Source organism: Mobula hypostoma, chromosome X2, assembly GCF_963921235.1.
Source record: "Mobula hypostoma chromosome X2, sMobHyp1.1, whole genome shotgun sequence".
Lineage (NCBI taxonomy): Eukaryota > Metazoa > Chordata > Chondrichthyes > Myliobatiformes > Myliobatidae > Mobula > Mobula hypostoma.
The window spans coordinates 26,432,642-26,453,143 of NC_086129.1; the positions used below are offsets into that span (position 1 = coordinate 26,432,642).

Genomic DNA, 20,502 nt, shown 5'->3' on the forward strand with positions numbered 1-20,502 from the left:
AACCTGGGTTCAACTGTGAACTGTAAAGCATTGTGCCACAGACCGTTAAAGGTCTCTGCTCTAACGAGAATTCCAGCTTCTCATCACATTAAGTAAACCATGTGTCGCCGTGCCACCCTTCAGTTCTTGTGTCTGTGTCGATTTCAGCTCAGTTCACCTTGCTGGAATTAATTTTTTTATATCCAAAATATACTTTATTCAAAAATAAAATTATGTACAATAAACCATTCAATGTCTGTCAATCCTTTACAAATGTTTCCATTACGGTCTATACATTTCCACACTTTTAGCCACCCGCGTGGCACTCCAGTTGTTCACCTTACCACACCATTGTTGAGGGGTATACTCCCCGCCCACCAACCCCTCCCACTCCCCCGGGTGAAGAACCCTACACCGTGGTCCTTCCCCACCGGGCCCTTGCGGTGGCTGCACCGAGTTTCAGTGCGTCCCTCAGCACGTACTCCTGCAGCCGAGAATGTGCCAGTCGGCAGCATTCTCCCACGGACATCTCCATGTGCTGGTAGATCATCAAGTTTCAGGCCGACCAAAGAGCGTCTTTCACCGAGTTGATAATCTGCCAGCAGCACCGGATGTTGGTCTCCGGGTGCGTCCCTGAGAACAGCCCGTAGATCAGAGAGTCCTTTGTTACGCAGCTGCTGGGGATGAAACGTGACACTAGCCCGTCCATCGTCCTCCACACCCTCTTTGCGAACTGGCAGTGTGCAAAGAGGTGGGTTACAGACTCCTCCTCACTGCAGTCCTCCCGTGGGCAGCGAGGTGTGGAGACGACGTTCCGGGTGTACAGGAGGGATCTGACTGGGAGGGCCCCTCTCACTGACAGTCAGGCGAGGTCTTGGTGCCTGTTGGTGAGGTGTGGCAATGAGGCATTTTGCCAGATGTACTGAATGGTCTGCTCAGGGAACTACCCCACTGTGTCCGTCATGTCCTTCTCCTGCAGTGCCTGCAGGACATTACGTGCCGACCACTGCCTGATGGCCCTGTGGTCAAAGGCATTGTCCTGGGAGAACTTTTCTACGTAGGACAGGTATGACAGCAACGACCAGCTGACTGGGGCGTTGTGCGGGAGTGGAGCCAGACCCATCCTTCGTAGCCAGGGTGACAGGTAGAACCTGGGCACATAGTGGTACTTGGAATTAATAATCCATCCATAAATGAGTTGGCAATCTGTTGGCCAAGTCTGCTGTAGTCGGTGGGGTGAAGGTACTTGCATAGCACAATTGAGTAGGGAGCGCCAGGATTTTGAACAGTTACCAGTATATTTTCAAGTGGATGTGATTTGGCAACTTGCAGATGGTAGTCTGTTGGCTGCTTTCTGTTCTGGCAGTAAGGTTTCAAAGGTACTATTATAGAAATTTTGAGTTGGTGCATTTCATTTTGCTGCTTGTGGAAGCAGTTTGATTGACTGGTTTGTGGCACGCAGTGCTGATTGAAATTCACTTCCTTCTATGGTGAAGAACACATGGGTGTAACTACATTTGCAGCCTGTGCTAAGTACTCGACAATTAGTTAATTAGGTGTGTTTCTTTCCTTAGCCATTCAAATAAATAATGTTCTTCCCATCTGTATAGTTCAACTTCTTTATTTCTTAGCAATGTTGCTCATTTATTTTCTTTCCATTCTTGGCGTACTTAATGTGATGAGAAGCTGGAATTCTCCTTAGAGCAGAGACCTTTAACAGGAAGTTCAGCAGAGCTCCTCAAGGTTATGAGAGTCCATAACAAAGTAAGGAGAAACTGTTTCCAAAGGTAGCAGGCTTCAGGCAGATTTAAGACAATCAGCAAGAGAGACCAATTGGCTGAGAACTGGTGGAACAGGAACAAACCTTAGAAGAATGAAAGGTGATCTCACTCGAGGTGTACAAGAGAGCACAGTAGGATTTGTTCCTCTCTCTCAGGTTGGAGACTCTAGGACGAGGGGCATAATCAAAGGATAAGGATTCAACTAGCTGGGATTGAGATTAGAAATTCATTTGTACAGGCTGTGCATCTCTATCTCCAGAGGGTTGTGGAAATACAAGGTATATACAAAGCTGAGAGCCATAAGTTTCTTGATATTAATCCCATGAGAGTTAATGGAGGTTGGACATGAAGGTAAATGAGTATGAAGATCAGCCATGATTACTAAATAGTGGAACAGACTAGAGAGGCTGTACAGGTTATTCCTACTATTTCTTGGGCTGTATCTGAGTAGTTCAGGAGGAGGGCACACAGCTAAGAACTGTTGCCTCTCATCTTCAGCGCGAAGATTCAATTCTCACCTCTGGTGCTGTCAGTGCGGAGTTTGCCCATTCTCCTTGCGACTATGAGTTTCGCCCAGGTGCTCCAGTTTCTTGCCGCATCCCAAAGAAGTGCCGGTTTGTAGGTTAGGTAATACCTGTAAATTGCCCCTGGTGTACAAGTAAGTAGAAGAATCTGAGGGAGGAGGGAGATTGATGGGCATGTGGAGAAGAATAAAAAATGGGATCTATATGCAGATGAATGCTTGATGTTTAGTGTGGACTTGGTGGTTTGAAGGACCTGTTTCTGTGCTGTGTCCTTGGAAAATGCAGGGAATAAGGGGTAAACAACAGGAATTCTGCAGATGCTGGAAATTCAAGCAACACACATCAAAGTTGCTGGTGAACGCAGCAGGCCAGGCAGCATCTGTAGGAAGAGGTGCAGTCGACATTTCAGGCCGAGACCCTTCGTCAGGACTAACTGAAGGAAGAGTGAGTAAGGGATTTGAAAGTTGGAGGGGGTAATTTTATTATGAGGACTTGGTTGATTGCATGCTGCCTTTTGTGTTGTTCTGCCCTTTTGTAATTGTGTGTTCTAGCTTGATCTTGCTGCATCTAACATTGTACATAGCTGCAGTACTCCAGTTATATTGGAGGCTACAAATAACGTTCCGACCGCCATGAGATGGCTGCGCAAGGATTTGATCTTGGCAAGTAACCTTGAGAATCAGTGTCCATTTTTCTCGCCCCTTTTGATATAGCAAGTGTGCTTACACTGGAACGGATCCCCCAAACTCTTTCTGCACTTAGCTTCCACATCGCACTGGAGTTGTATGTCAATAGAGGCAATGCAAAGTAGCTTCTTGCAGGACACATCAGCCTGTTAGTCTGGGTCAGATTGGGATCACAATTCTGGATTTGCCTCTCAACTTGTTGCAGTGTAGTTACAAACTCGCAGGCGATCAGAAATGGGACAGTGTCACTGCAATCCTACTTCCTGTCAACGTCAAACCACAGCTGTATTTAAGTAATTTATTTTGATTTTCCAGGGGAATTCTTACCCCTTTAATGCCTGTAAAATCCTCATGCTGCTGCTTTCCCAGGAAGTTAAAAATATCCAGTGTAATACTTCAGACTGCTTCTTAATAGCACGAGTATTCCCAGAATGATGGAATTTTATGATAATAATCAAATTACATGAAGTCACCAAAAATGAACAGAATTTTCACATCATGTAGTGTTTGTGAGCCTTGGTGGTTTTATTTGCTGCAGTTTGGACACTCATGCAATGGTAATTCATAGACATCCACGGTCCAACAGTTCCTATGAGGTTCTACTAAATATTCAAAGTCATTTGCTCTGAGATTTGTAAACATTTCTATATTTTTTACACATTTTAAAGTTGTATGTATTTGGAATAAATAAACATGAAACTAAGTTAATCTCACTAACTGGAGGATAACTTATGACTGGGAATGTGTGAGAGTGTCATGGCTGAATCTACAACACACAACAAATATCTTGAAATACAAAATATATTTTTATGCCAGAGCTATATCACTGAGAGAAAACAAAATGCAGGGTTACAAAGCCTTTCCGATGTTGTCATAGAAACGTAGCCCAATGCTATTCCATTCAGCCCATCATGCCTGTGCTACCCTTTGCTCTTTATCCAGATAATGCAGCAATGCATTTTCCATCTTTCTGACAATTCCCTTCTGAAAAGTAGTGTGGTATTTGCTTCCACCTCACTTTCAGAATGGTGTTCCCGTTTAGAAAAGGCAATTTATTGTTTTGCTGATTACTTTTTATTTATTCCTAAAATCCTATCAGATGGACAGGATTTGCATCAATTTCAGGTTTCTGAAGTTGGTCTGATGACAGCCATTTTGTAATCTCTCTACTGTGCAGTATTATCAAAAAAAAAAATTTCTTGTCTGTAATTCATACCATGTTAAGTAATTAATACCTTTTGTGCAGTTGTTAGAGATATTTCACATGAACACCTCATTATGTTCATTGTTCATTTTTTGTACAGTTGTTTCAACAAGAGGTTAATCTGGTCATAGATTGTGGGATTCTTCAGTATTCTCAGGGGAGATGCAGGACTGAAGTTTGCATTTTGAAAAGGATGAGGTTAGTGATGTAGTTCTGTGACTTGACACCTAGCCAAGAGCTGCTCTCAGGGGAGGATTGGTCCCACAGCTATTGACCTCAATTTCAGTGGGCAACGAATGACAGCCTTTCAGATTGTGCTTTCCCATGACATGATCCCTCCCACTTGCATCCCTACCAGTGGCAGCATTATTTTCTTTATGTGAAAGTCACTGAAATAATGCATGTTCTTATCATGAAATTATTTCTGTGAATTAGTTTCATCTTCAATAATTCTTTATATAAATAAAGCAGTCAAATATTGAGCTAAAGACAAAAGATAGCTTTGGTCCAAATTATTGGTATCAACACACTTGGGAAAAACTTGAACAGGACAGAGTCACAGGCTGATGCAGTATTAATTAGACAGAAGCTTGACATCCCATGCTGCTAGACTCAGGAACAGCTACTTTCCTACAACCATCAGGTTAATGAGCTGACCTGCACAACTCTGACCCTACTTCAGCAGCAGAACATTGTGGACCACTTCTTGCACTACCATGGACTTGCTTCTCATGGTGTTTTTTTTTTGCACACAGTTGTTTACTTCATTTTGTGTAGAGTATAAATGCATAATTTATATCCTAAGTCTTGTTTGAATCTCTGTCTGTGATGTTGCTGCAAGCAAGTTTTTCACTGTTCTGGTACCTCACTGTACTTGTGCACACAAAAATCGACTTGACCAAACTCATTTTATACTCTCCACATTCCTATTAATTATACCCAACTCGAGGCTTCACTGCTTATTTACAGTGGCCGTTTCACCGTTTCAAGCAGTGGATGCTGATTAATTGGGACCAGTACATTTTGACCCAATTAAGTGGCTGCCCCAATTCAAAGTTTCATGGAAATAATTAAAAAGATATTTTTAAAAAAAGACCAACTACTGCTTAGCTGAGTAATAAATTATGTATTTAAATGAAATACAGAACGAATTGGAACACTACCAATATTACTGGTGGTTTTCTGTCACATCCAACGATGACAGGAAATCTGTAAGGGAAAGAGGAATAGCCATCGTACTGGGGCTGGGCTATTCCACTCTCTCGACCTCGGGAATCTGGGTCCAGTGGAATTAGTAGACGTCATAATCAGGGTCTTCCTTTGTTGCAATGGATAACCTCGACTTCTGTGCCTCATCATGCCCTTTGCTTTCCATGGAACGTTGCAGAGCCCCCTTCCCGGTCATTCGATCTCATCCACCCGGTCCGCTGGAGCTCACTTCCCACACTCCGCCAGGCACGTTCCTATTCCACCAAGGTATGAGGCCTACTGATTACCCTCAACTGGTTTAGCCTGCCTTTCAAAGCGGTGCACCGGGCTGTGGCCGCTGTCGCATGCAAAGATCTACTTCTAGTCACAGGCGACAGCTGAGTGTTGGGTGGGGACCAAAGGTAACATTCAAGATGATTGTCGATATCTTCAAATTTTTCATAGTCCCTAACTTGTTGAGTAGTGAAATCACTTCACTTTAACTCCCAGTTGTTTCTGGCATTTCCAAGCCTGAACGCTTGAAACTGCAGTGAACAAAACGGTTTTGAATTGTCTTACTGCTTATTTCTTGTCAACTATCAGTGACAAAAATCACTACCTTTTGACCAAAAACACATGCAACTGATGCTATTTAAAAGCTGTTCATCCTAAGCACAGTGTTGTGTTTAACCGCCACAGAAGCACGCACGATTGACATTTGTTAGGACCTGTTCACAGCAGTCTCTAGCATTTTGTATGTTGCTCTGGATTTCCAGAAACACTTCCTGGGGAGACTAGTACCCACGATGGAGCTGGCTGAGTTTGCAACTTCCTGCAGCTTTTTCTGATCCTGTGTGGTGGTCCGTCCATGTCAGATGGTAATCCAACCAGTACATCTGTAGGAATTTGCTGGAGTTTTTGCAGATATGCCAAGTTCCCTCAAGTTCCTAATGAAATATAGTAGCTGTTGTACCTTCTTTGTAATTGCATCAATAAGTTGGGCCCCAAAATAGATCTTCAGCGATGTTGACACCCAGGAACTTGAAATTGCTCACCTTTCCACTGCTGATTCCTTTTTGAGGACTGATGTGTGTTCCATTGACTTTTCCTTCCTGAAGTCCACAATGAATTCCTTGGTCTTTCTGGCATTGAATGCAGGATGGTTGTTGTGACACCACTCAACCTGCTGACCTAGCTCACTCTTGTATGCCCCCTAATCATCTGAAATTCAGCCAATAGTTGTGTCATTGACAAATTTAGAGATGGCATTTGAGCTGTGCCTAGCCACACAGTTGTGGGTGTAGAGTAGAGCAGTGGGTTAAGCATGCATCCTTGAGGTGCAGCAGTGTTGATAGTCAGCGAGGAGAAGATGTTATTTCTCATCTGCACTGACTGATCTCCCGATGAGGAGGCCAAGGATCCCGTTGCAGAAGGAGACACAGGAAATGAAGGTGTATTCTACATCATCCCACCGGTCACTCTTTGGTAGATGGATTGTCATAATGTGGTGAGCGAGTCAAGTGTTATCAAAATCACATGTAGTCTCGCATTCTTGGGCTATTTTCCTGTAAGCAAAGTTGGTGAGCTGTATTGGTAAGAGATCTAAAAATTAAAAAAAATACAGATATACATAAAATTGTCCAAAGTCTTCTGCATCATTAAGGAGCATGGTAGCTAATTGGTGCCAAGTAAAGTCCCACAAACCGCAAGGCGATGACCACAGATAGGCAGTTTCTTGCAACACTAATTGAGGAATAAATATAGCTTAGAAAATCAGGAAGAACTTACTTGTTGTTTTTGAAAGTGAGCCTGTGAGATCTTTTATGTCCACCTGAGAGATCAGATGGATCATCTGGTTCAGCACCTCAGAACTTTACACTGAGAGCAATTACGGTAGATCTTCATGCCCCTGTGACACACCAGCTTAAAATCTCGCCACGGCTGATGGCGGATGAAGAATCCAAGTTCCAACTTGCAAAATTTAAATTAATTATTTCAGCCAGGAGTTTCAGGAACCTCTTCCAAGAAGTGCATTTTTCATAACCTGAAGGAAGTGCATTGTATTCACTCAAACAAGTGGACCATCTTTTAGAGTCCAAATATTTGCAGTGTACCAAGACACACAACCTGGTCTTTTTATATGGCTGTGCATGGTGCACCTATGATTGACACAATCTGACTGTATTATGTATTACTCACACATTCCGTTTACACGACTGCATGTCTGTGAAAGCAAGGGCAAACAAGTTCATTGCAGCAGCATTTATTAATAGGGTGATTATTTATCTTCAATTTTAGTCCTTTGAATGATTACAACTAAAATTTGCTCAACAGCTATATTTGTAAAATAAATGTATAAAGATCAGCACTATTCTAAACATAACTGCAAGCTTTACTTTTTTCAGATTTTCTGAGGTTGTTATTATTGTTATGACACCATTCCCCAACCCCTAATACCTCATCCTCACTCTGGATGTCCACTCTTTATACATCTCTATCGCTCATGAAGAAAGTTTAAGAGCCCTCGCTTCTTTCTTCAACAAAGGTCCAATTAGTTTTCCAACACCATCATTTGCTTGGCTGAGCTTGATTTTACCCTGAACAACTTTAACTTGTCTCACTTTTGACTAATCAAAGGTGTAGCCATGGGCCCAGTTATGCCTGACTTTTTGTTGGCTACATAGAACAGCCCTTGTTCCAAATCGTCTCCAGTACCATCCCCAACTCCTTCTCCATTTACAGGAGTGTACCGAATAAAGTGGCCACAAGAATGGAACCCAGTGTGGTCTTCTGCTGCTGTAGTCCACCCACTTCAAAGATAAACATGTCGTGTTTTCAGAGATGCTCTTCTACACACCACAGCTGTGACATTGGTTATTTGAGTTACTGTCATCTTCCTGTCACCTTGAACCAGTCTGGCCATTCTCTTGTCACCTCTCCCATTAACAAGGCTTTTCACCCACAGAACTGCTGCTCACTAGATTTATTTTTTGCTTTTTTTTTAGGAAAAAAACACCATTCTCTGTAAACTCCAGGGAATGTTGTACATGAAAATGCCAAGAGATCAGAAGTTTCTGAAATCCTCAAACCACGCTATCTGGCACCAATAATTATTCTATGGTCAGAGCAATTTAGATCACATTTCTGCCCATTCAGATGTTTGCCCTGAATAACAATTGAACTTCTTGACCATGTCTGCATACTTTTATGAATTGAGTTGCTGCCATATGATTGACTGATTACATATTTGCATTAATGAGCAGGTGTACAGGCATACCTAATAAAGTGGCCATTATTGTAGTGGTATGTTATGCATTGCATGTACTACTGTTGCAAAACAAAAGATTTCATGACATATATACGTGATAATAAGCCTGATTCTGAAGTATTTAAGTTTAAAAGAAAAGATTAATTACAAGTCAATGATATCATTAAAGCAATAAAAATGCTGGAAATCTTGAGAAACTCACGCAGCATGCTGGAGAAACACATTACTTTATTGTCGTCAAACAATTGATACTAGAGTGTACAATTATCACAGCGATATTTGATTCTGCGCTTCGTGCTCCCTGAAGTACAAATCGATAGTAAATAGTAAAAATTTAAATTATAAATCATAAATCGAAAAGGGAAGGTAAGGTAGTGCAAAAAAAAACCAAGAGGCAGGTCCGGATATTTGGAGGGTACGGCCCAGATCCGGGTCAGGAACCGTTCAGCAGTCTTATCACAGTTGGAAAGAAGCTGTTCCCAAATCTGGCCGTACGAGTCTTCAAGCTCCTGAACCTTCTCCCAGAGGGAAGAGGGATGAAAAGTGTGTTGGCTGGGTGGGTCGTGTCCTTGATTATCCTGGCAGCACTGCTCCGACAGCGTGCGGTGTAAAGTGAGTCCACGGACGGAAGATTGGTTTGTGTGATGTGCTGGGCTGTGTTCACGATCTTCTGCAGCTTCTTCTGGTCTTGGACAGGACAACCTCCATACCAGGTTGTGATGCACCCCAGAAAAATGCTTTCTACGGTGCATCTATAAAAATTAGTGAGGGTTTTAGGGTACAGGCCAAATTTCTTTAGCTTTCTCAGGAAGTAAAGGCGCTGGTGGGCCTTCTTGGCAGTGGACTCTGCTTGGTTGGACCAAGTCAGGTCATTTGTGATGTTGATGCCGAGGAACTTAAAGCTTTTGACCTGTTCCACTTGCGCACCACCGATATAAATGGGGTTGTGTGGTCCGCTACTCCTTCTGAAGTCAACGACCAATTCCTTCGTCCTGCTGATGTTCAGGGATAGGTTATTGAGTTTGCACCATGCCACCAGGTTCTTAATTTCCTCTCTGTACTCAAACTCATCGTTACCCGAGATACAGCCGACAATTGTGTCATCAGCAAACTTATATATTGAGTTTGATGGAAACTTGGCTACACAATCATGGGTGTACAGTAAGTACAGCAGGGGGCTGAGTACACAGCCTTGTGGGGCACTGGTTCTCAGAGTGATTGTAGAAGAGAGCTTGTCCCCTATTTTTTTTACAGCCTGGGTCCTGTCTGTGAGGAAGTTGAAGATCCAGCTGCAGATCTGAGTGCTCAGGCCCCGGTTCTGGAGGTTAGGAATCAGTTTATTTGGAATGATGACATTAAAAGAAGTGAGATAGCATCTACAGATGGGGGGGGGGGCGGGGTGGTGGACACTTGAACACTTGACATTTTGGGCCTGACGATCAGCCGAAAACATCAACTGTTTACTCTTTTCCTGTTCAACTGTTTACTGTTTAACCTGCTGAGTTCCTCCAGCATTTTGAGAGAAATTCTCAATAAAATAAATCACTACCCAACATAGATTGGGAGATCGCTTCGCCGAGCACCTAGGCTTCGTCTGCCAGAAAAAGTGGGGTCTCCTAGTAGCCACCCATTTCAGTTCTACTTCCCATTCCAACATGTCAGTCCATAGCCTCCTCATATTCCATCTGGGTAGCCTCCAACCTGATGGCATGAACAGTGATTTCTCGAACTTCTGATAATTCCCCCCCTCCCTTCACCATTCTCTATTACCATTTCCCTCTCTCACCTTATCTGTCCATCACCTCCCTCTGATGCTTCTCCCCCTTCCCTATCTTCCAGGGCCTTCTGTCCTCTCCTACCATATTCCCCCTTCTCCAGCCCTTTCTCTTTTGCCAACCAACTTCCCAGCTCTTTAATTCACCCCTCCCCCCTCCTAGTTTCACCTATCACCTTGTACTTCTTCCTTCCCTCCCCCTCCCCCTCCCCCTCCCCCTCCCCCTCCCCCTCCCCCTCCCCCTCCCCGATGAAGGGTCTCTGCCCAAAATGTTGACTGTTTACTGTTTTTCATGGAAGCTGCCTGCTGAGTTCCCCCAGCATGTTGTGTTTGTGTTGCTTGGATTTCCAGCATCTGCAGATTTTCCTCATCTTTGTGAAATCACTTCCCCATTCTGCAGGCAAAAATTTCTATTTTATTGATCCCATCCTAACTTTTGGGCACAAGACCAGAGTGGCAGATTCCCAGAATAATGCTAGGGAGAAGGAAGGAAGGAAGACGCTGCAAGGAGTGGGCAGGGCATAGGGGTGGTCCTGCCATTGGGTTTTTATTGTCACATACTAAGATACTGTAAAATGTAATTGTTTGAGTACCATCCAGCCAGATCATCCCATAAGTACATCAAAGTAGGAATAAAAAACAGAATGCAGATCATAGTGTTACAGTTACAGAGAAAGTGCAGTGCAGGTAGACAAATAAAGTGCAAGGGTCATGGGAAGTAGACTGGGAGATCAAGAGTCCAAGAGCATATAGGAGCAGAATTAGGCCATTTGGCCCATCAAGTTTGTTCCACTATTCCATTACGGCTGACTTGTTATCCCCCTCATCCCCATTCTCCTGCCTTCTTCTCATAACTTTCAATGCCTTGACTAATCAAGAACCTGTTAACCTCTGCCTTAAATATTCTAAATGGCTTGGTCTCCACAGCTGTCTGTGGCAAAGACTTTCACAGATTCATGACCCTCTGGCTGAAAAAATTCCTCCTCATCTGTTCTAAAGGGATGTCCTTTTATTTTGATGCTGTGCCCTCTGATTCTAGACTCACCCACTATAGGAAATATCCTCTTCACATCCACACTGTCAGGGCACTAGAGCAAGAACCCAATCGCAGACCCAGTACTGTGCACACTGCGATATTTATTGAGTAACAAATCCAGAGGTGCAAACAAAGTCACCATCAAAGTTCATGCAGAGATCAAAATATCCAGAGAAATCCAAACATCAGGCTCAGGAAAATTCACTAGCACAATCTGGCACCAAACAGGTGCAAACACAGGACTGAAATACACTGAGCAATAAACAGAGAGGCAGATGATAGGTGGAGCACAATGAGACACAGGTGGCAGTGATACAGGTAATAATGAGAAACAGGTGAGAGACGGAGTACTCAGTGATACAGAGGCCGGAACAGAGTAGGAGTGGGGACAGGAGCACATGGGGCATGAAAACAAACAAGAACACATGGCAATACAAAACCACAGACTGACGGCTAGGGGGAAAACACACAAAAAGACAGAGGTACTGGAGGTACTGACACCACTCAATCTCAGCATTTCAATATTTGCTAGGTTTCAATGAGATCCCTCCCACATTCTTCTAAACTCCAGTGAGTACAGGCTCAGAGCCATCAAACACTCCTCATGTGTTAACCCTTTCATTCCTGAAATCATTCTTGTGAACTTCTTTTGGACCCTTTCCAATGCCAACACATTTTTTCTTAGATAAGTGGCCCAAAGCTTCTCACAGAACTCCAAATGTGGTCTGAGCCGTGCCTTATGAAACCTCAGCATAACATTCTTTCTCTTCTATTCTAGTCCTCTCAAAATGAATGCTAACATTGCATTTCCCATCCTTACCACTGACTGGAAGTTAACCTTTAGGGAATCCTGCATGGGGACACCCAAGTCCCTTTGCCACTCAGATTTTTGAATTTTCTTCACATTTAGAATGCATTCCTTCTACCCAAGTGTATGATCATATATGACTACACTATATTCCATATGTTACTTCTTTGGCCATTCCCCCAATCTGTCTAAGTCTCCCTGATTCCTGAGCACTACCTTTGCCTCTACCTACCTTCGTATCATCTGCAAACTTGGCCACAAAGCTATCAATATCGTCATCCAACTTGTTGACACGTGAAAATGCGCAGCCTCAATACCAACCCTTGAAGACCATCACTAACTAACCAGAATTCCCCTCTACTCCCACTTTTTGTCACCTTCCAGTTAGCCAATCTTCTATCCATGCTAGTATCTTTCCTGTAATACCATAGGTTCTTATCTTGTTAAGCAGCCTCATGTGTAGCACCTTGTCAAAGGCCTTGTGTAAATGCAAGTGAACAACATCCATTGACCCTCCTGTGTCTATCCTGCTTGTTATTTCTTCAAAGAATTCCAACAGATTTGTCAGACAAGATTTCCCCTTAAGGAAACCATGCTGACTTTGGCCTATTTTATCATGTGCCTCCAAGTACCCTGAAATGTCATCCTTAATAATGGACTTCAACATCTCCCAACCACAGTGGTGCCATGGTGCTGAAGCAGTTAGAGTTTGGAGTTCAGTTTTAATGTCATCTGTACGTCCTCTCCATGGAATGCATGGATTTTCTCTGGATGTTTCAGTTTCCTCCCGCAGTCCAAAGATGTATTGGTCAGTAGTTTAATTGGTTAAGTTGTCCCGTTATTAAGCTCGGGTTAAATCAAGTGTTGCTTGGTGGCACAGCTGAAGGATCAGAAGGCCTATTCTGCTCTGTGTCTCAATAAATAAATAAGCAAACCACTGAAGTCAGGCCAACTGGTCGATATTTTCCCTTCTTCTGCCTGCTTCCCTTCTAAAAGACTGGAGTGACATTTGCAATTTTCCAGTCCTCTGGAACCATTCCAGAATCAAGTGATTTTTGAAAGATCATTACTAATGCCTCCACAATCTCTTTGGCTACCTCTTTCATAACCCTGAGATGTAGTCCTTCTGGTCAAGGTGACTTAGCTACCTTCAGATCTTTCACCTTCCCAAGCACCACTTCCTTAGTAATAGCTGCTGCACTCACTTCTGCCCCGATACTCTCAAATGTGTGGCAGAGGAAAAATAAATACAACAGAATTTATGAACAACTATACATTTAAAAAAAAGCTGACGAACAACCAATGTGCAAAAGAAGACAAATCATGCAAATAATAAGTAAATAATACTGAGAACATGAGTTGAAGAGTCCTTGAAAATGAGTCTGTCAGATGTGGAGTCACTTCAGTTTTGAGGTGAGCCAATCACAAACAAGAGAAAATCTGCAGATGCTGCCCGGCCTGCTGAGTTCCTCCAGCATTTTGTGAGCGTTGAGGTGAGGGCAGTTATCCATGTTTGTTCAGGAGACTGTTGGTTCCAAGGTCATTAACTGTTCCTGAACCTGGTGGTACGGAATCTAAGGCTTTGTATCTCCTGCCCAATGCTAGTAGCGAGAAGGGAGCATGATAACAGCAGGATAGATGTCATTGAGTCTGATAGTGTGTGCTCTCAAGTTTTTGTATCTTCTTCCCGAAGAAAGTGGGGAGAAGAGAGAATGACCAGGGCAGAGAGGTCCATTAGGACAAGGTTGTGGGTGGGGAGGGTGGATGAGGTAGTGGGGAGAAGGGGGAAAGTTGGAGCAAAACTGGACTCTACCAGTAGAATTCAGCATTGGAGGGGAGTGACCACTCATCAGTTTGGACCATCCTTCCACAGGAAAGACTGAACTGCAGGTGTTCCCTGTGGATGTGCCAACCTTAGCCAGGTGTCAAAACTAAATAGAGCAAAGTACTGTGAAATTTGGAAATCAACCTCGGTTCAACTCGATTAGCATTTAACAAAGATGACTGGATGCAGGGTTCTGTTTTAAAACATCAACAACTCCTTTCCTCCCACAGATGATGCTTGACTCATTCAGTTCTACCAGCAGATTGTTTGTTGCTTCAGATTCTAGCACTTGTTGTCTCTTGTGTCTCTCTAACTTAAATATTTCTCTGCATGAATGTGTCCTACACATTTTTTTTTGTTTTGCTCCTTATTGTTTCATTGTCAAGGATAAAATGGCAATAAAGCTGTCCTTGTTCATCCATTCTCTGTCCAGCATGTCCTTATAGAGTGATTTGGTGAGAGGCAGTGGTGTTAATGTTTAGTTTGGACTCCCTCCACTTTTATGAAGTTATTTCATGCCCTTTTATGGAGGGCACTGATACACTCCACTGAAACAATGTAGAAAGATTTAAAAAAAAATTGAAAATCAACCAAAAACTACAGATACTAGAAACAGGAAATAAAAACAGAAAATACTGGAAGCATTCCACACGTCAGAGTACTGAGTGCTTCCTGCATCAGAATTAGGTTTAATATCACTGGCACATGTCATGACATTTGTTGTTTTGCAACAGCAGTACCTTGAAATTCATAATATTAACAACTATAAATTACAATAAGTATATATAAAAAATGAAGCACATTCAAAATTCCGGAGGAACTCAGCAGGTCAGGCAGCATCCATGGAAGTGAATAAACGGTCCATGTTTCGTGCCAAGACCTTTCTTCAGGGCTGGAAGGGATGGGGGAAGATGTCAGAATAAAAAAGGTAGGGGAGGGGAAGGAGGATAGCGGAAAGGGAAGAAGGGAGGAGCCAAGAGAAGGTGATAGGCAGGTGAGAAAAGGTAAGAGGCCAAAATGGGGAATAGAAGAAGACAGGAAGGAGAGGGAAATTCTTTTTTACTGGAAGGAGAAATCGATATTCATGCCATCATGTTGGAGTCTACTCAGATGGAATATAAAGTGCTGCTCCTCCACCCCCGAGGGTGGCCTCATCTGGGCACAAAAGGAGGCCATTGACCAACATGTTGGAACAGGAATGGAAATTGGAATTAAAATGTTTGGCCACTGGGATGTTTCACTTTTGATAGATGGAGCGGAGGTGCTCAATGAAGCGGCCCCCAATGATGGGTCTCACCAATGTAAAGTGGCCACATCTGGAGCACCGGACACAATAGGCGACCCCAGCAGATTTGCAGGTGAAGTGTTGCCTCACCTGGAAGGACTTTCTGGAGCCCTGAATGGAGGTGAGGGAGGAGGTGAATGGGCAGGTGTAGCATTTTGGCCACTTGCAGGGATAAGTGCCAGGAGGGAGTTTGGTGGGGAGGGATGAATGGACAAGGGAATCACAGAGGGAATAATCCCTGTGGAAAGCGGATGGGTGGGCGGGGGAGGTAAAGATATGTTTGGTGGTAGGATCCCTTTGGAGATGGCAGACATTGCGGAGGATGATGAGTTGGATGCGGAGGCTCATGGTGGTAGGTAAGGACAAGAGGAATTCTGTCACTGTTAAGGCAGTGGGAAGATGGGGTGAGCACGGATGTCCAGGAAATGAAGGAAATGAAGGTGAAGATGGAATCAACGATGGAGGAAGGGGAGCCCTGCTCTTTGAATAAGGAGGACATCTCTGATGTCCTGGAAAGGAAAGCTTCATCCTAGGAAATGGAGGATAATGCTTCAAGTAATGCTTTGCATTCAGAGCATCAGGGAAGTGCATTGATCTGTATGGTGTTCGTACATGATCCCTCTGTCTCAGCTCCAGATTCCTCCCTCCAGACATGCTGGTAGGTCATCATAAACCCAAGAGATTCTGTGGATACTGTAGGTGCAGAGTGACTCACATAGGATGCTGGAGGAACTCAGGAGAGGCAGCATCTATGCAAAGGAATAAAGAGTTGGTGTTTTGGGCCGAGACCCTTCATCTGGAAAGGAAGGGAGAAGAAGCCAGAATAAGAAGGTGGTGGAAGGGGAAGGAGTACAAGCTGGAAGGTGATGGATGAAGTCTAGAGGGGGAAACTGGGTGTTTGGGGGAAGAGAGGATGAAGTGAGAATTGGGAGGAGATAGGTGGAAAAGGTAAAGAGCTGATGAAGAAATTTGATAGGAGGATTGACCATGGGAGAAAGGGAAGGAGGAGGGGTACCAGAGAAAGATGATAGGTAGGTGAGGAGAAGAGAAGGCGTAAAAGGAGAACCAGAAAGGGGAGTGGGAATGGAGAGAATGGGAAAGGTGAAGGAAGTACCAGAAGTTGGAGAAATCAATGTTCACGCTGTCAGGTCGGAGGCTTCCCAGATGGAACATGAGGTGTTGCTCCTCCAATCTGAGAATGGCCTCATCGTGGCAGGAGAGGAGGCCATGGACTGACATGTCAGAATAGGAATGAGGAGTGGAATTTGATGCTGGTCGATTAATTGGTTACTGTTAATGACCCCTGATGTAGAAAGTTTGTTGGAGAATCAAATCTAAGTTGACAAGAATCTGAGAGACAATAACTGACAGGGAATAAGATTGTTGGGATTGCCTGAGAGCCAGCATAGACTGAAGGGACAGAATGAACTTCCTTCTTGTTAGTAGATATATTAATTGGGGTCAGTCATAAAGAAAAAGCATATGGCTGGAATGAAGGGGTCTTACTATGATTAAGGACTGAGCTTTGGATGGATCCCACCCTACAGTGGGAAAAAGAGTGACATGATAAAGGAGTCCAAGGCATTTTGAAGTTTGAGAAGATATGTTCTGTAGAAATGGCCTGCTGAGGTTTGTCATAAAGTACAAGTCCTATATATGGGATGCTAAGGAGAGAAGTGGAATGGGTGGACTAAAATTGAAGCTTGTGACAGGAGCCAAAATCTTGAAATGTTTCTGCCTATCTAATACTGTATTTTGAACAAAATCTTTCTTTATGAATCAGAATCAGGTTTATTATCACGGGCAAATTTGTTAACTTAGCAGCAGCAGTTCAATGCAATACATAATATAGAAGAAAAAAAATAATAATAATGACTGAACACGGGGAATTCTGCAGATGCTGGAAATGCAAGCAACACACATCAAAGTTGCTGGTGAACGCAGCAGGCCAGGCAGCATCTCTAGGAAGAGGTACAGTCGACGTTTTGGGCCGAGACCCTTCGTCAGGACTAACTGAAGGACTAACTCTTCCTTCAGTTAGTCCTGACGAAGGGTCTCGGCCCAAAACGTCGACTGTACCTCTTCCTAGAGATGCTGCCCGGCCTGCTGCATTCACCAGCAACTTTGATAATAATGACTGACCCCCAATTAATGCCAGGAGATTATTATATCCTCACTGGCATCATAGCATCACCCTTTGGCGTGCCACTACAAAACTGTAGCCTTCATAAGTGAACAAGCATTAAATTGTAGAAGTGTTCCTAAATTAGGATTGTAGTATTTATTCCTCCTTAATTTTGTGTGATCCACATCTCTTAGCCTCTGAATACAGACGTAGGAGTATCGAAAGCCAGTTGTATTCACTGACTTTGTGATTCCAATATATATTTACTAACAGCAGGGAAGTCCATTCTGTCCCTTCAGTCTATGCTGACTCAGGCAATCCCAACAATCTTATTCCCTGTCCTTTATTGTCCCTCAGATGCTTGTCAACTTAGCTCTGATTCTCCAACAAACTTTCTACATCAGGGGTCATAGTGAGAGTTCAAGGAAAGGTGGAGGTAGGTGGCATCAACAAGTTAATCTTTTTTGTCCATCTTAGTATTCAGTACAATCTATGACTTCATGATGCTGCGATATGGATATTGATGGTGTTGGATATTGACATTTGTCTGCTTAGAGAGAGAGAGAGAGATAAAAGATATGTTGATAGTGTAAAGTAAAATAAGTCAAGGGATACAAGTGTGGAGGATAAAAAATGGAATTATGCCAGTATTTCTGAGTGGATCAAGAGACTGGGGAAGGAGAAGAGATAACTATTTATCACTTTGGTTCTGTGACATGCCGACCAAACAAAAGTTACAAATTCTATCTCGGGGACAAGGTTTCAGCCATGCCCTTTCTAAAGAATGATGTATTCATAAGTTATCAAGAGTTAAACATGGTTGCACAGAGATAAAGGATAGTCACTCAGTGGCCACTTCATCAGGTACGCCAGCACACCTGCTCGTTAATGCAAATACCGAGTCAGCCAATCATGTGGCAGCAACACAGTACATAAAAGCATGATGCTGACATAGTTAAGAGGTTCAGACATTATTCAGGCCAAGCATCAGAATGGGGAAGGAATGTGATCTAAGTGACTGTTGGTGCCAGATAGGTATGAGATGAGTATCTCAGAAACTGCTGTCCTCCTGGGACTTTCATGCACAGCAGTCTCTAGAGATTATAGAGAATGGCGCGGAAAACAAAACAAAACATCCAGTGAACGGAAGTCCTTGTCAATGCCTTGTTAATGAGAGCGGTCAGAGGAGAATGGTCGGACTGGTTCAAGTTGACAGGAAGGTGACAGTAACTCAAATAACCACACGTTACAACAGTGATGTGCAGAAGACCATCTCTGAACTCAAAGCACATTAAACTTTGAAGTGGATGTGCTAGAGCAGCAGAAGACCACAAACATACATTCAGCAGCCACTTCATTCAGTACAGAAGGTACCTCAAAGAGTGGCCACAGAGTGCACTTTGTACACTGTGTCATGGAGGAATTCCATTGCATTCCCCTCTGATGCAAAGTTTTATCTTCTACTTGGAAAGACTACATTAAAACCAACTTTATGCTTTCGGCGGTTCCATAAATTCACACATGAATTGTGTGAAAACCTTTAACCTGTGAGATGTAAGATCAGTTACAGGTATTTTTTCCAATGCTCTGATTACAAAATTATAATATTCAAATATTAAAATGCACATGCAAAATCCAGAGTCTTGAGCATGAAAATCCAGGCTGACGTTCCAATATGAAACTGAGGGAATGCTGCACCGACAGAAGTCATTACAACATGTTTAGTTGTTAAAAAATCCCGTGGTGTCATCAATAGCAAAGAAATGTGACCTGATCAGCCTGTATCTTCAGATACAGTAAATGTGTCTAAATCAGAATATCTGTTCATTATCAAGATCAAGGTCAAGTTCAAGTTTAATTGTCATTCAACCTCACATGATACCCATGGACACAGACAAATTAAACCATGTTCTTCTGGAGCCAAGGTGCAAAACACAGTACCAATAGTCATACACAGCACAAGGCACATATACCACATATAAGATAACAATAAACATACTGTAACACAAAAAAATATATCATAGAAGAGTTTGCAAGTCACCCTTGGTGCAAGCTGTAGCACCTGCTTACCCCCTCCAATCAGGGTCACGTGAAGCCATGGAGCAGATGGTAGATGGTCGGATGAGCAGCCGGTGAATATCACAAGTCCTGGTTATGCGACCACTGACACCAGGCAGACAATCTCTGAAGAGTTTTGAAAAAGGCTGGGGTCACCTGTCTTGTGAAGACACTGCCCAGAAGAAGGCAATGGCAAACCACTTCTGTTGAAACTATTTGCCACTAACAGTCATGGTCAAAGACCATGATCACCCATGTCATATGACACGGCACATTATGATGATAATTATAAAATATAATATCTAGTATAGATTTGATAATGTAATATAAATATAATTTAACAGTTTTCTGTAAGCGTTTGCTGCAAATTAGCTGCTGTCTGTGATAATAATGAGAGATTCTTCAATAGTTATAGCTTTAGTTTAACGTTACCTCCCTTAGGAGATATCAGCTTAAATTACTCTGGGTTGTCTCGCGAGGGGGACGTGAACCCAGAGCCTTCTGATTCTGAGGGCAGTGTGTTCCCACAGTGTGGAAGAGATGGGATCTGCTAATTAATGCTCCCAAACAGACATACGCGAAAGTTAAGGGGGAAAAAGAAACAAATGAGGACTCCATCCTGAGTAACTTTCCCGCATTTTCTAGTGATTGGTTGATAAAAATTGAACTGAGTGCTGTTAAGTTATTAACAGTGGAGCCTAAAAATTTTAAATCTACTTATCTACTACTTATCTACACTGTAGATTAGCAGGTTTATACTGCTTCCTGCAGAGCTTGCTCTATGCAGTATCAGCAGTGTTTGTTTTATTATGGTTTGGATTTCTGTTGGTTTGATCTTTAAAGATCTGCTTATCTTCCATTGGCAGCCCTTCCTGCTATTGCAAGTTACAGTGCAGGAAAATATAGAAGTAACTGAACATTGGAATTTAGAGGATACAGCTGTTTCCTAGTGATTAACTAA

General features: G+C 43.0%; 1 protein-coding gene across 6 annotated transcripts in view; it reads left to right on the forward strand.

Annotated features, from left to right (window-relative positions):
* Positions 1 to 20,502, forward strand: part of LOC134340801 (endothelial cell-selective adhesion molecule-like) — a 186,842-nt gene that overhangs the window by 75,250 nt on the left and 91,090 nt on the right. The window contains exon 2 of one of the 6 annotated variants that reach the window (XM_063038333.1): positions 4,275 to 4,372. The exons of 4 other annotated variants lie outside the window; for them this stretch is intronic. In XM_063038333.1, coding sequence (XP_062894403.1) covers positions 4,275 to 4,372 — 98 coding nt within the window. Of the gene's footprint in view, positions 1 to 4,274; positions 4,373 to 5,264; positions 5,630 to 20,502 lie in introns of those variants that run through there. One more of the 6 variants, XM_063038334.1, reaches the window with a different exon arrangement.